The sequence below is a fragment of the Tachyglossus aculeatus genome, chromosome 12 (assembly GCF_015852505.1).
Source record: "Tachyglossus aculeatus isolate mTacAcu1 chromosome 12, mTacAcu1.pri, whole genome shotgun sequence".
Lineage (NCBI taxonomy): Eukaryota > Metazoa > Chordata > Mammalia > Monotremata > Tachyglossidae > Tachyglossus > Tachyglossus aculeatus.
Genome location: NC_052077.1, coordinates 13,729,565 through 13,745,321, shown reverse-complemented (window position 1 = coordinate 13,745,321; position 15,757 = coordinate 13,729,565). Strand labels below are relative to the sequence as shown.

The following is a 15,757-nucleotide window of genomic DNA, read 5'->3' as shown; positions in this document are numbered from 1 at the left end:
ATGTACAAACATATATACATATATACAGGTGCTGTGGGGAAGGGAAGGAGGTAATATGGGGGATGGAGAGGGGAACGAGGGGGAGAGGAAGGAAGGGGCTCAGTCTGGAAAGGCTTCCTGTGCAAAGCACTGTACTAAGTGCTGGGGAGGATATAAGGTGATCAGGTTGTCCCACATGGGGCTCAGAGTCTTAATCCCCATTTTACAGATGAGGTAACCGAGGCCCAGAGAAGTTAAGTGACTTGCCCAAAGTCACACAGCTGACAATTGGCGGAGCCAGGATTCTAACCCATGACCTCCGACTCCCAAGCCCGTGCTCTTTCCACTGCGCCAAGCTGCTTAGAAAGGACGGGAGTAATTATGTGCCTATCTGAATGACAATTTTGCGGGCATTTTCTTCCACTGCAAGCTTTTTGCATTCCATTTTCTCCTACATTTAAGTTAGGAAAAATAATACTTGTAATAAAATATACAGGGGTAAAATATTCACTCAGTAACTGTTAATTACAGTGGAAAATGGTACTAGGGGAATCAGCACTCCAGAAGAACGGCTGAAAAAGATTTTGGTCCACTAACACCAACCTTCTTATTATACCTTGATCTCATCTATCTCACTGCCGGGCCCTCACCCAAGTCCTCTCTGGCTTGGAATTCCCATTTTATATCTGATTGTCCACCACTCTCACAACTTTTAAAGCCCTATTTAAATCACATCTCCCCCTTAAGGCCTTCCCCGACTAAGCCCTCATTACCCCAACTTAGCTCTCGTTTCTAAATTGTTTACGCCGTTGGGTCTGTTCTCCTTAAGCACTTTGGTAATCTCCCCTCCCCAAGCCTCAGAGCACTTGGGTACACATCTGTCCAGAATTTATTTTAATGTTCGCCTCTTCCTCTAGTCTATATACTTCTTGTGGGCAGAGATCACCCCAAGAGCTTAGTACAGTGCTCAACACCCAGTAATATCATTGATTAATGACTTTGTAAGACTTTATCACTCTTGGATATTTACAAATCTTTAAGACAGAAGTAGCTTCACTGATAATTTCGAAAAGAATACCTTAGATAATAATAATAATGATAGCATTTATTAAGCGCTTACTATGTGCAAAGCACTGTTCTAAGTGCTGCGGAGGTTACACGGTGATCAGGTTGTCCCGGCGGGGGGGAGGCTCACAGTCTTAATCCCCATTTTACAGATGAGGTAACTGAGGCCTAGAGAAGTGAAGTGACTTGCCCAAAGTCACACAGCTGGCAATTGGTGGAGGCGGCATTTGAACCCATGATCTCTGACTCCAAAGCCCGGGCTCTTTCCATTGAGCTATGTTAGATGGTTCCTTAATTCTTAGCTGGAATTAAAGCACAGGACCTATTTAAATTAATATTTAGAGTGAAGCTCAAACAGTTTTGGTAAAAATCTAAACCTATTACAAATAAATGAAATGGTTTTTTTCCTCTGCTCTCTTCTGCTCATGGCATAAACACGTCCCCACATTCTGTAAGAAATGTGACTTAAAAAAATCTGCTTCAAAATCTTTAAAATTATATCTACTTAAACCTTTCATAAATGAGTAAGAAAAATGCTCTTTTACAATAATAATAGTAATGATGGCATTTATTAAGTACTTACTATGTGCAAAGCACTGTTCTAAGCGCTGGGGAGGTTACAAGGTGATCAGGTTGTCCCACGGGGGGCTCACAGTCTTAATCCCCATTTTACAGATGAGGTAACTGAGGCACAGAGAAGCTAAGTAACTTGCCCAAAGTCGCACAGCTGACAATTGGCGGAGCCGGGTTTTGAACCCATGACCTCTGACTCCAAAACCCGTGCTCTTTCCACTGAGCCACGCTGCTTCTCTTTCACAAGTTCAGTACTGCACCTTAAGTTTCTGAAACAATGTGGAATGTTTACAAAGGTTTTTTTTAAGTACTGTAGATTAAGTTCGGAAAGCAGTAATAACATTTATTAATTGTCCACGTTGAATCATACCGTCCATCACTTAGATTTTCAGAGATTTATTGACTAAGTCAGGGTGATACCTCTTAAATCATAATATTAATTTACTTTTAAGATTGGGTCTTGTGTTAAACAATCAAATCACAGTTCAGGTATTTATCAAATGCACACAACAGAACAATTGTATTTTGTTTTGGTGGGGAAATTAGGAGAAAAGGATTAAACCTAAATAAAGCCCAGCCTCAATAACTGGAACACACATTAAAATACATGAACTAATTAGTAAGGAAACTATGCTTTCAAATAATTGAATTACAGTACATTTTTAAAGCATAAAAAATGTATCTGGCAGGTCAACATCTGCTGAAAGTGTGTAATTTGCTTTTTATGTTGGTTACATTTCTTTGGGCATGTGGCTGCAGTGCCTATTTAAACGTTCAGTGCTGACAATCGCATTCTTTCTGAAATAAAGAATAAGAATCCAACAAGTCCAAGCAACTAAAGGTACAATAATATATTTGCCAGAAAAAAAAAGGAGGGGGGGTGGAGAAGAAAAGAAATGGTGAAGAAAGAAAGCCTTTTAGCAAATACTTCTGCAAGTATCAGCTCAGGCAAAGCCCAACAAGTTGAGAAAGGACATGCTTTGACAGATGTTCTGTAGAAAAGTAAAGGCTGGAGGCAAAACGGATTCCTTATGCTATGAAAAAACGGATAATGCCGCTCTTCCAAATACTTAAAAAACAATTTTAACTTTCCAAATGCACTTTTATAACCTGTATCATTATTATTTTCCCCCTCCCCAAACTCATCAAAAGCCCCCTTGCTCATTCAGGTCACGTACAAATAAATGGCCATTAAGGTTAGAAATCTTGCCCCTCAGAAAAGAGAAAAGGACTTTAAAAATGCCAAGTTAAAAATAACATGTCAGTGAACGTCATTTTACTTTCTACATCAGTTCAAAATCATCCATATTATTCACGCAAAAGCGGCCTGCAAAATCCCTGAGCAAAACTTTAGAAAGTCCCTTGATTTCCTTTAGCTCATCCGGCTCTGATGCCTCTCTCAACTGAAAATCACGGAACTCCAAAACACACCTACCCACCGTAAGACATCGGAATAGAAAATAAAATTCCAGAAAATGATTCTGGAGAATGTACTTACCAGAGACTGCGCCTTCTCCTTCACCTAACGCTTGAGTTCTAGGCTTCTTGACCCTTTTCTATCATTTTAATTTAAAATGTTGCAGTCTGTTTATAAAATGGCTGCATTGTTTAACCCGGAAAAACATGTTAAGAGATTAAGTCGCCACATTACAAAGAAAAAAGAAAATAAACAATTGCTCTTCTTATGCTGAAGCTTAAAATATCTTAGGCTGGCATTTTGAATCATGGAGATCGCCTGGGAGCTGCAGTTGCTCTTAAAGTAGTTGCCGTAAAAGTTCTGCCACATTCTTGCCTTCTGCATGGTTTTTCAGCTAAAACAGATCGGAACAGGCTAGCAAACGACTCCTTCCCAAATGTAAGCTCTAATTTCTTCTTCTGCAGTGAAATGAACCAAGTTTCTATGCAAAAGAATGAGTGACAGTGTTGCCAGCCAATCAGCTTGGGTTTTTCAGGAAAATCACCCCTTAATTCATTCAAAATTAGGTCATATGACACTATTTGAAATGCTATTGGTTTACAATGAATGTAGTGTTTGAGCCCAATCAGGATAAGGCCACCCATCTATGCTTCCCTGGGCTGAAGACACCTTGGCTATGAATAAACTGGAAAGAAAAAGAAAGGGGGGAAAAGAAAAAAAAAAAAAAAAAGAATGTGGACTTACCAGAGCTTCCCAACTGTTAAAGGGCCGGAGCTCTGTTATCTTCTGAGCCTTTTTTTGCGAGCACTGAGGGATCAGAGTCAGTTCGCCAAGGGAAGCATCCTGTAGGAAGTGAAGGATTTTAGCTTTGTAGCCATCCTCCATCACTTCATCACCACTGCTGTAGTCCTCATCTAGGGAGCTGCCACCTTCGGAGCCCGATTCGGATTCAGAATCCTGCATTTCTCTTTTAGGGTTCCAAACAACTCTTCTGCCTTTTTCCTTTTTGTCAAAGCCGTTCTGGGTCTTCCCGGCATATTTCTGCTTCAGCTTCACTTTAGTACTGTTTTTATGGTGATTTTCCCTATTTGTGGAGACTTCTTGGCCATTTGGAACTTGGCTTGGAGAAGGCTGCTGGGGATCTGCTGAAATGATATTGACAGAAAAGCGCATAACTGTACTGAAAATGATGTAAATTACCAATATGAACAACTGAGAGTTGCTACAAAACAGGCTAAGTTAGGAAGTCAAAATCTTAAAGCAACATTTTGACTTCTTTTGACTATTTCTTAAGCGTGTTGCATAACTATCAATCTTGAAAGACAGTATTTTATGCTCAAAATGGTATGGCCCAGTGGATAGAGCACAGGTTTTAATCCTGGTTCCTCCACTTGCCAGCTGTGTGACCTCGGGCAAGTCACAACTTCTCTGGGCCTCAGTTTCCTCATCTGTGGAACAGGGATTAAATGCTTCTTCTTCCTCCCTCTTGCACTGTAAGACTCATGCGGGGACAGGGACAGTGGCTGACCTGATTATCTTATATCTAGCCCGGTCCTCAGTACAGTGCTTGGCACATGGTAAGTACTTACCAACTACTAAAATTATTATTTTGAATAAGATATTTAACTGAGGGTATTTCCAATTATTGGGATGATGCAAACAGCGATAGCTTCATTTTTATCCTTAACTTAAATGAAAGTTTTGCAATACAGAAATCAGAAGATATAGCAGAGAATGACCATGCTTCATTTCTCAACATAATCAGCCATCTCTTTACATGATGAACTCACTCCGAGCAAAAATACCTGAGGATGGCACATCAAGCCAGCCTAGTTTATATGCCACCCATTTCCTAAAGTCCTCACCCATTTACCCAGTGCCCTCACCCCCACAAGCAAATTTCCCATCTGCCCGGTGGCGGTGCGTAGATTTTTCATTTTCATTTTTCATTTGAACTTCATTTTCATTTGAAGAAGTTCCTATACTGTGACCATGTGGGGCTAAAGTGTAATACACAGAATATTGTGGGCTTAAATGTGGGTTCCCATGACCTTTGCTCCATTTAACCCTAAAACAGATGGTGTAGAAGTGGCAGCACTGAGAAGGATTGAAGCAACTGCACTGTACAACCTCCATTAGAGAAAAGGCGGCTTTGGTGGCTCGTGCAGTTGGGACCATCTGAACTGCAAGGAGCCTGAAACTCTGTTCCTCTAAATACAGTTTCTGACTTCTTTTGCTTTTATTTTGTGTATATGTCCTTTTTTATGTTGTTTTAGTATTTTTAGTTTCCTTTTCGCTTACGTGCCTGTCAACAGTCCCCTCTCCCACCCTTTATTCTTAGGTTGTGTGGGCTTTAGACCATGTGTAATTCTCACACACTTATTCTTTCTCTGTGCTCACTAAATATAAGGCTTTGCGCACAGTAGGCGCTTATACATTATTACTACTATTTCTACTACTCCTACTTAGAGCAACCATATTATGATTGCAGCCCTCTCTCTGAGAGACTGATTCAGGCTCTCGGGAACAGCAATGGAAAATATTTACTATAACCTGCAAGTCCGTTATTAGGTCCAACAATTAAATACTGGAATGCTATTACATATTTTCCTCTGCACCAAAATGGGCTAGGACCCAGTTTACAGTTTTCTGCCCAATAAAAATAGAGCCAGAATCTTTTATGACCTTAGACTATTCCATGATTTGTGGTGTCTGTGTGCATTAGGGTTCTCATGGATTTGATACCAATGATTCATAAAATTATCTTAAAAGACTAGAAATTTGGAGAGTGAAAGTTTAGCTGCATGGGGTTAAATGGGGCATAGATGATGGACACTGTATTCTGATATGCTATACTTTAGCTCCAAATGGCCACAGTGAAGCACCTTATCCCCGGCAAATGAAAAACTCTTTTCTCATCTCCATTTTTGAGCATTCTAGCTTCATTACAACCCTTATCCCCCAGCCTTCATACAAAGGAATTAAGTACTATTTCTATGAAAGCAGAGTGTTTGCTGTGAGCAGCCAATGGTTTAGGGGGGCTCTGGATCTCTTTTTATTTTTGCCTATGTCCCAGTGCATTTGTCCACTTGTGGGTGCTACAAATGTTTTGTGTTTCCATTTGAGTTTGTAGGTCAATAAGCGTGTTTGTTACTGTGGGTCTGTAAGGCTGGGTGCATAGGAAGGGGCCTCTTTTCTCTTTCCTTTTGTACTTATAGTTTCTTTTGTATGTGCTGGAAGGCTCAGATGTTGGAAGCAGTGGAAGCAGAGAGCTGTGAAACTGCTACAGGATAGGAAGTGCTGGAAGCAGATCGCGCCGGGGCGGTAGGGAAGGAGGGTTGCAGCAGTCCGTAGTCAATCGATCAATCAATCAATCGTATTTACTGAATGCTTACTGTGTGCAGAGCACTGTATTAAGCATTTGGGAAAGTTCAATACAGTAGAGTCGGTAGACACGATCCCTGCCCAGAGCTTACAGTCTTTAAGGGGGAGAAATGTACCACAGAATTTCACTTTCATATTTTTAAAGTAGGGTGACCGAGTGGGAAGAGCCTGGGCCTGAGAATCTGAGGACCTGGGTTCTACTTCTGGTTCTGCCACTTGCCTGCTGTGTGCTTTGGGCAAATCACTTGACACTTCTCTGTGCCTCTTTTCTCATCAATCAATCAATCAATCGTATGCATTGAGCACTGACTATGTGCAGAGTGCTGTACTACATGCTTGGGAGAGTAAAATACAGTACAGAGCTGGCAGATAGGTTCCCTGCCCACAACAAACTGTGAGCCCCATGTGGGAGAGGGGACGTGTCTGACCTGATTATCTTGTACCTACCCTAGTGCTTACTTCAGTGCTTGGCCTTAACAAATGCCACCATTATCAGTCTATACTTTAGCCATTTTCCTGGCCAGACTTTTCTGGAATCCTGGTCTTTTTGTCACCATCGTAACTTGAGGATCATTTACAGATGGCACAAATGCTAACAGTCACCCACAGGTACTACTTCATAGAAGATGCCTCACGAGATAAGCTTTTTCCAATCCCCTCACCTCTTCCTGCTTGTACATTTTGCAATGAAAGCAAAGATCGTGTCTTTTAGGCAGGACCCTCGCTGTGAGCCAAGTATTGTAACTCCTACTCTAAACTACTCCAAGATTAGACTGACTGCGTCGCTTTCAGCTTCGCCCCGACTTTCCAGCGCAGCTGGGAGCTGAGGAAATTGGAGTTCAGGAGCAAGTCAAAGCATTTCTCGGAGCCCGAGAAAGCTGAAAGAGGATGAAGGGGGCAGTGCCGCTTTACCGACGACCATGAGCAAGTGGAACGAGCCATGAGTCAATTAGGAGGGACCGACAAGAATGCAATTTCTCAGAAAAAAAAAAAGCCCTGGGGGCTGTAGCTCATTCTAGAGTTCTCAGTTGTTTTGTGCTGAACTGTGACAAAAAGCTTAGGCATAGAATTTTTCCAGTACCAGCGCGCCAAAGAGTAATAGTGTTAGCTCTGTTAACACACGAAGAGAATCTGTCTATTCCATACATAGTTACTGGAACCTCAGACCCTCCTATGTGCCCAACACAATTTGGGAACACAATCGTTTATATACCGAGTGAATCTGGAGAAATATCACAGAGAGCTTGCTGCTGCCACTTCACCCTCCAGTATCTCAATGAGCCCGAGGGAGAATCTTTCAATTTTAGGCGATTGTCATTATGCAGAAAGTCAACGGGCTCTGGGGCAACTTTGAGCTTGGGGCTAAATGTGCTTCCCTGAAGCCCACTTGCTGAAAGCCCATTCACTGGCCCGCTTTGGAAATGGCCATCGGGCTGATGGACAGCTCATTTTGGGGGAAATTTATTATAAAGCCTTATACAAGACCCAATTTCATGTGCATTCCTACTCAGTGATTTTTCTTCAAGAGTAGTTTTCTCACTTGTTTGCATTTCAAATTGTATTTATGGAATCAGTAATACACATAATGCCATAAAGGATGCATTTTTACCTTCCGGATCTTCTGCAAATAGTCTTAGTGATTCCAAGGCTTCATTAAACATCCAGTCATGTTCCTTGAGTACATCCCTTAGTTCCTAGAAGCGTTAAAAGCACGGGCACTTTCATAACTAAGTGCAACTCAGATATGGCACCCATAAGAATGTCACAACCTTAAGTGATTTATTATCTAAACACTTAAAGAACAAGCATAGGTAAAAACATTTCAGCTGCTGAGTCTGTTTACATCTTTCAAATACATTGTTTTGGCCACAAAAATGGTCACCAGCCACAATCACCCTGAACAGGTACATAATGATGATGCATTTAATAGCAGTGAGTATCAGTAGCTTAATGGTGTAATTCACTAGGTCTGGGAGGTATTCTTTCCATTTTAAGCACTGTTTTCTCACTTCAGCTAGTTTTCTTATAAGTCCTGGGCCTACGCTAAATTTCCACAAATCATCTATATAGAGCATTAGCACGGACATCTGTTCTTTCCTCGGGTCGGGAAGACACTCCTTTCTTTGTCTTTCTGGCTCTCTCTACTTTGTTTATCCCTAGCATTTTCTCTGCCGTTACCCTTTCCTTTCGAAGAGTCTACTACTCCGGGTTTTCCTCTCCATTTCTATTGCTCACTTCCTCTCTTCTTCTTTTGAATTGCTCTTTTCTATTTTTTTTCCTCTCTCACCTTCCCTCTTCCACCACTGCTTTCACAATTGTTTTGCTGTATTTCCTTGCAGCCTCCATGGGCCCCCTCCCCCAATAGCTAGCACCATAAAGGAGGTTGTGGCTGTAATTTTAGAAGGGTTCTAAATGCTGTTTGTCATAAATCAGGGAGTGCCTGTACTCCATTTAATATCAGCTTGCAGATTGCATAACACATTCAAAATATGCTCCATCCAAGATATAGCATATACATGTAACTTAATGTGGGGTCTAACTGGAAAATTCTACATCTGATTTACGTGTTTATCCTTGAGAGTCAGAAAAATAAAATGTGCTGTCCAAGCCTCATTTAATAGCTGTATCAGATTTATTTATATATTGGGGTGACCCAGTTTTATGTTGTAAGTAGTGTCCCTGAAATATTAACTGCTTTCAGTAACTTCATAATTCTTTTAACAATGTTTTCATGCAGTAAATAATACATGGAGATTAATTTACTTTTTAATCTTAAGGACATGAATTGCGTATACAGTGACTGACTACTGTTAAGCTAGTTTTACTCAGATACTTTATCCTAAACAAAATTTTAAGTTGCAAACTTTATCCATTTACTTTCTGTTAAGCTCCTAAAATTTTCTTGGAGTACCACTCACCTCTTTGTCCAAGTTTGGAAATTCATTTTGCAGTTTCAATACTATAGCTTCCTGTCTTTCCCATTCATCTTCTGATCCAGCAGAATCAATGGATGCGTCTAGCTGGTTTAGAAGAAGGGATGGCAGTTACTTTAGAACTCAGGACATGAGAATCTCAAAAATTACAGGTATAAAAATCAAATCAAAGTTTTCTTTGCTCAGTTGAATTAATATATTCTTCTGAATGATAAAAGCAATCAGAAGGCCTACATTTTATTTCCAAAAATGTATCATTCCCTTCATCTACATTAGGTTCAGAAATTTACATCTGAAAGCAAATTTAAATTGGTATGTTATACAGGTAGCTAGAGTGCTTCTCCCATTCAGTTAACTCTCAATTATCCAAGATAACGGTTGCCAGGATCTAATGGATTAACGAAAATTATTAGAAGATGAAAACCCCACAACGACTCAGTTTGGTCTGTAGTTTCAACGTCCAGCCACCAATCCAACCGTTTGTCTAGTGCTCCTAACAAGCCACCCACAAATGCAGTTATTGAAGAATACTGATATGGTCAAGAAACAGGGAGCAGGAATGATATGAAAAGAAGCAAAGACTTGGATAATCTATAAATTAAATGCATCCAAATAACTGAGACCTGAAAAATAGCTAGTGAGAATTAATTTGGTTAGTGTTAAGCTGAGGGAAAAACCCTTTAAAGGTGCAAGTATATAAGTTTATGACAACTCAGTAAAACATTTTTGGTTCAAGCAGACTAAATCCCAGCAGGCGCTATTAAAAAATATGGGGAAAATGGGAGGAAGCTGCCTTTCACAATACTGGCTATGAATGAAACTAACAAGTTGGTTTCAGCACAATTTTTTTGGAGTCCCATATAGCCACGTTTGGTTTGTTTCTCCAAGTTAACTGTAATAGCCTCGCCTAATTGTAAAAAACCAACCATTGAGAAGCAGTGTGGCCTATTTTAGACTGTGAGCCCACTGTTGGGTAGGGACTGTCTCTATATGTTGCCAATTTGTACTTCCCAAGCGCTTAGTACAGTGCTCTGCACACAGTAAGCGCTCAATAAATACGATTGATGATGATGATGATGGTAAGAGCACGGGCCTCGGAGTCAGTGGACCTGGATTTTGATTCCTGCTCTGCCACTTGTCTGTTGTGTGACCTTGGGCAAATTACTTAACTTCTCTGTGTCTGTTATCTCACCTGTATAATGGGGATTAAGACTGTGAGCCCCATGTAGGACAAGGACTGTGTCCAATCTGATATCTTGTATCTACACTGGCTGGCACACAATAAGTGCTTAACAAATGCCATGAAAAAACAAAAACAACAAAAACCCCCACTACTTCTGTTTTCTCCATAATAGGATTTGGAAGGAAGACATATATTTATTCAGATAATTCAGCTGGATTCTCTTATTTAACATATTTTGACGTACAGTAGGTTATTGTATCATGTATTTTCAAAGGTCCAAAAGGTAAAGTAGAGCTTACAGGATTGACTCTTTTCTTTTTTATAACTTGCTCATCACTGGTGTCATCATCTTGGGAGCTATCCTCAGAAGATGAATCTAATTTTCTTTTTTGGGGTGCAGCTTTAAGAAACAGAAACGACAATATTAAAACCCTTGCAAGGACACAGCAAAATTGAACATAAAATATATATCCCATCATCTTAGAAAGACATTAGTTTCCGTTAATCATTTATTTAAAACATACCATTCAACTTTTGACTACTTTAATAGCTTAAGGGAGCCTATACAATCAATCAGAATTCGGACATATTCATACACCAGATAAAGTTGTGACAATGGTACCTAGAGATGCTGGAAGCAAAAGTTAAATTAAAAGTTTAGCAATCCATCAGTCACCGATGGCTGGGTTGACATGTAAACATTAGGAGCTAAAACTGGAAGTCTTATTTACCTCTGGATTCAAATGCTGTAGCAAAAAATGTTTAAATGCACAACTGGCAGTAGTATTTATTAAGCAGTAACTGTACTATGTGCTGGGGGGTGGGGGAAGCCTCACAATCTCTCCCATTCCAGCCCCACTCATTCAGAATTTGTGATTAATTCACAATGAGGCTTTACTTTACAGTCCCATGAAGTTTTTACTGTGAAAAGCAGGGGATCGGAAGAAACAGAACTGGCTCTGGGGAAAGAGAGGCAGCAGAAGCCGAATAAGGACCAGAACCTTATTGTGCTGGAGTGCAGAGAGAGGAGGCAGGAAGAACAAAAAGGTGGCAAATTAAGAATGTGGAGCAGAGATGGCATAGGTGAAGGAAGGTAAGAAAAGAAGTCAAATCCGCAAGGAAAGCGACTTTGATATTTGGAAGTTAGAGGGGACCTCAGCACTTTGCACTCTTCACTACTCTATTCCTGATACACCATTCAGCCACACTGAGGAAAGGGTCTGAAATGCTCTGGGAAGGGCTGGGGAGTGCTGCTACACAGGAAATGGCAGTAATATAATAATAATAATGGCATGTTAAGCGCTTACTACGTGCCGAGCACTGTTCTAAGCACTGGAGCACTGTCTAGTCCCCCCTCTAGACTGAATACTTGTTGTGGGCAGGGAACACGTCTGCTAATTCTGTTGTACTGCGCTCTCCCAGGTGCTCTGTACAGTGCTCTGCACTTAGTAAGCGCTCAATCAATATGAGTAATATAATATAATTGAGTAGGGCCCCCTCTAGAAGACTTGGAAATGTGTGTATATTCATACAGCTTAACCAATACACAGCTCGCCAATGATTTGTGAAAGTAGCAAACTCAACTGAGGGACACAGAAAGATACTGAGAGAAATCTTTAAAAAAATCAAATCCAACCGACAGCTTTTTCTGGCTGAAAATTCAATGCCAGTGCCACTCTGGTGGCCCATTCAACCTACATTCTGCCACTGACAATAGCAGCAGAGAACCTGGTAGGAACAGAAAAGTTTTCCTCTTTTACATTCATTCTAATTTTGGGAATGCATCACCTCACTTCAATTTTTCTCTCTTCAAAGGCTTTTTGTGATCCCGATTGTTCATGTAGACGTGTAGGCTCTCTCCCTTCTAATATCTCTAACTTTTTCTTCTGAAAATCTAGTATGGGCATCTCATACACGCAATTATCTAAATCCTCCTGTAACATATAAATTATTCTGGGATTTAACACAATCTTGGTTCATGGAAGTGGCATAAGAGGTCAGAATACCACCATGCTACACTATGCTCCATTAGTAAAGGAACAATAACACTATGTAAAACATAACCAAACTTCACATGTGGATAACATAACAAGGGCTATGAAGGAAGAATGAAAGAAATGATATCAACTAGCCCTGACTTTTAGTTTCCAGTAACTCTGAAGTACTTACCACAGAAACATAAAAGTACTTCTCAAATTCCTTTAATTAGGTAAAGCATTCCTATTCCTCTGCATGAATTTACCAAATTGCCATCACTAGAGAAATAAAAACGTTATTTCAGGATATTCAAGAATGGTCTTTTCTGTGTAAGGATGACACCTGTGATGCTGAACAATCTATCAACCAGTTGTGTTACTGAGTTCATAATGTGCTTAGTACTCACTTAGGGGAGGAAAACAGAATTACCAGAAATGACCTCAGGCCTAAAGGAGCTTACAATCTAGAAGGGGGAGCTAGATGCTGAAATAATTCACAGTTAGGAAGAATAAGGAAAAATGCATTTGAATATGAATTAGTACAAAATTAAGAGTTATGCATGAACACTCGATATGTAAATGTGGCTGAAAAGATTAACGGTTGAACAGCAATCTCACCTACACTGCATACACAAAGACTGTCCTCTGCTAAATTGCTGCACTTTCTATTTTCAGGGCTGGAGGCTATTTTCAAGCCTGCTCAATCTCTTAATTGCTTTGCATAAAAACGTCTCTGCTGCATCTAACTCCTAGGGGACATAACTCAAATTGATTCTCCACTGCAAGATGTTTTCTCCAATCTGTGCCTTTCCATTTCTATGTCCTCCCATACCAATCTCCATCTATTCACTACGTCCCCTCCTTCTCTCCTCCCAGGTTCACACCTGGCTCTTCAACCTCTACCTACAAGGATTATTCATTCATTCGTTCATTCAATCGTATTTATTGACCGCTTACTGTGTGCACAGCACTGTACTAAGTGCTTGGGAAGTACAAGTTGGCAACATATAGAGATGGTCCCTACCCAACAGTGGGCTCACAGTCTAGATTAAGGTTTAAGGATTAAGGATTAAGGATTAAGGATTAAGGAAGGTACGTGGAGATTTTTACCCCTGACCAGGGTTCCACTTGTAACTGTTCTGAGATGAGTTCAGGACAGCTGACCCAATAACCAGAGAAAAGTGAAGAGTCAGTCACATGTTCTCAGAGGCTATCATGGGATCTGTCTCCCTCCAAGGCCAAACACCTTCTGGCCCTTTCTATGCTGACCTTATCTGAGCCAGAAAGTGTGCACAACCCTTTTTTAGGTTTTAGGGCAACGGTAATCTATCACTACACCTGGGAACTGCCTCCTGCTCAATCAGAGATCTGAGGTGGCAACCAGACAAGTTAACACACAAGATAGTGGGTAAGTTTCGTAGCCAATAATGGACATAAGAGAGCCACCCTAAAAGTCCTCTGGTGAAACCTGACTGAAACCAATAGCAGCTCAACAAGAACTGTACCCTACATGCAGCGTGGAATGTGAAATGTGTGTTTCGACATACAGTTTAACCAACACACTACTCACCCGTGATTTGGGAAACTAGCAAAGTCAGATGTGGGAGGCAGAGAGATACTGAGAAAAATTAAAAAAACAACTAACAGAGAAGCCGCTAGAGCTCAGGCAGAAGTAGAGAACATCTGGCAAAAGTATTTTTATTTTAATGATGAATGGAGCTAATATTAAAGGTAGATCTCAAACAAAGTTAAGATATATAGGAGCACTGGTTGATTCACGTCTTCATAACAACATCAGTGAGGCCCGGGAGTCAGACGGCCTGGGTTCTAATCCTCGCTCTGCCAATTGTCTGCTGTGTGACCTTGGTCAATAATAATAATAATGATGGCATTTATTAAGCACGTACTATGTGGAAAACTCTGTTCTAAGCACTGGGTAGGTTACAATAACAATAATAATAATGATGGTATTTGTTAAGCGCTTACTACGTGCAAAACACTGTTCTAAGCGTTGGGAGGATAGAAGGTGATCAGGTTGTCCCACGGGGGGCTCACAGTCTTCATCCCCATTTTACAGATGAGGTAACTGAGGCAGAGAGAAGTTAAGTGATTTGCCCAAAGTCACACAGCTGACAATTGGCAGACATGGGATTTGAACCCATGACCTCTGACTCCAAAGCCCGTGCTCTTTTCCACTGAGCCACGCTGCTTCTCTCAAGTCACTTAACTTCTTTTTGCCTGAGTTACCTTACCTGTATAAAATGGGGATTCAACAATTACTCTCCTTCCTTAGACAGTGAGCCTTGTGTGGGACAGGGATTGTGCCGGCCTGTGTCAGACCTGATTATCTTGTATCTACTCCAGAGCCTAGTACGGTTGGGAAAGAAAAAGATAAGCAGGTTGGACACAGATGGACACAGTCTGCATTCTTCATAGGGCTCACGGTCTAAGTAGGAGGGAGAAAAGGTACTGAATACCCATTTTCCAGAAGAAAGATAATAGAGAGGGATTGACTATTTCTAAATTTTCATGACCAATAGAATTTCTGGACTCCTAAGCCGGAATCACGTAACTAACTGGTTATTCATCTACTCCAGATATGTAAATATCACGCCTTGTTGGAGGGGTGGCATGTCAGCAAAATGAAGAGATGCAGCGTGGCTTAGTGGAAAGGGCCCGGGCTTGGGAGTCAGAGGTCGTGGGTTCTAATCCCGCCTCCGCCACTTGTCAGCTGTGTGACTTCAGGCAAGTTGCTTCACTTCTCTGTCCCTGTTACCTCATCTGTAAAATGGGGATTAAGACTGTGAGCCCCACGTGGGACAACCTGATCACCTTGGATCTACCCCAGTGTTTAGAACAGTGCTTGGCACGTAGTAAGCGCGTAACAAAAACCACCATTATTATTATTATTAATGAAGAAGGGTGTGATAGGGCTAGGGAGAGCATTTCTTTTTAAATGGTACCTGTTTTGCTCTTACTCTGTGCCACATACTGTTCTGAGAACTGGCGAAGATACAAGCTAATAAGGTTGGGCACAGTCCAAGTTTCACGTGGGGCTCACAGTCTTAATCCTCATTTTACTGATGAGGTAACTGAAGCACAAAGTTAAGTGACTTGCCCAAGGTTACACAGTACACATAGCTTGTTGTGGGCTGGGAATGTGTCTGTTATACTGTTGTGTTGCCCCAGTGCCTCGGTTCTGCACACAGTAAGCGCTCAGTAAATATGATTGATTGATGGGGAGGAG

General features: G+C 41.0%; 1 protein-coding gene across 2 annotated transcripts in view; it reads right to left on the bottom strand.

Annotated features, from left to right (window-relative positions):
- The window catches only part of SMARCAD1 (SWI/SNF-related, matrix-associated actin-dependent regulator of chromatin, subfamily a, containing DEAD/H box 1), a 59,384-nt gene that overhangs the window by 24,109 nt on the left and 19,518 nt on the right, over positions 1-15,757 (bottom strand). Inside the window, exons 5-8 of one of the 2 annotated variants that reach the window (XM_038755104.1) lie at positions 10,834-10,934; positions 9,337-9,438; positions 8,028-8,112; positions 3,779-4,179 (exon numbers count right to left, since the gene is read on the bottom strand). In XM_038755104.1, the coding sequence (XP_038611032.1) occupies positions 3,779-4,179; positions 8,028-8,112; positions 9,337-9,438; positions 10,834-10,934 (689 nt within the window). The remainder of the gene's footprint in view (positions 1-3,778; positions 4,180-8,027; positions 8,113-9,336; positions 9,439-10,833; positions 10,935-15,757) is intronic. The other variant, XM_038755105.1, reaches the window with a different exon arrangement.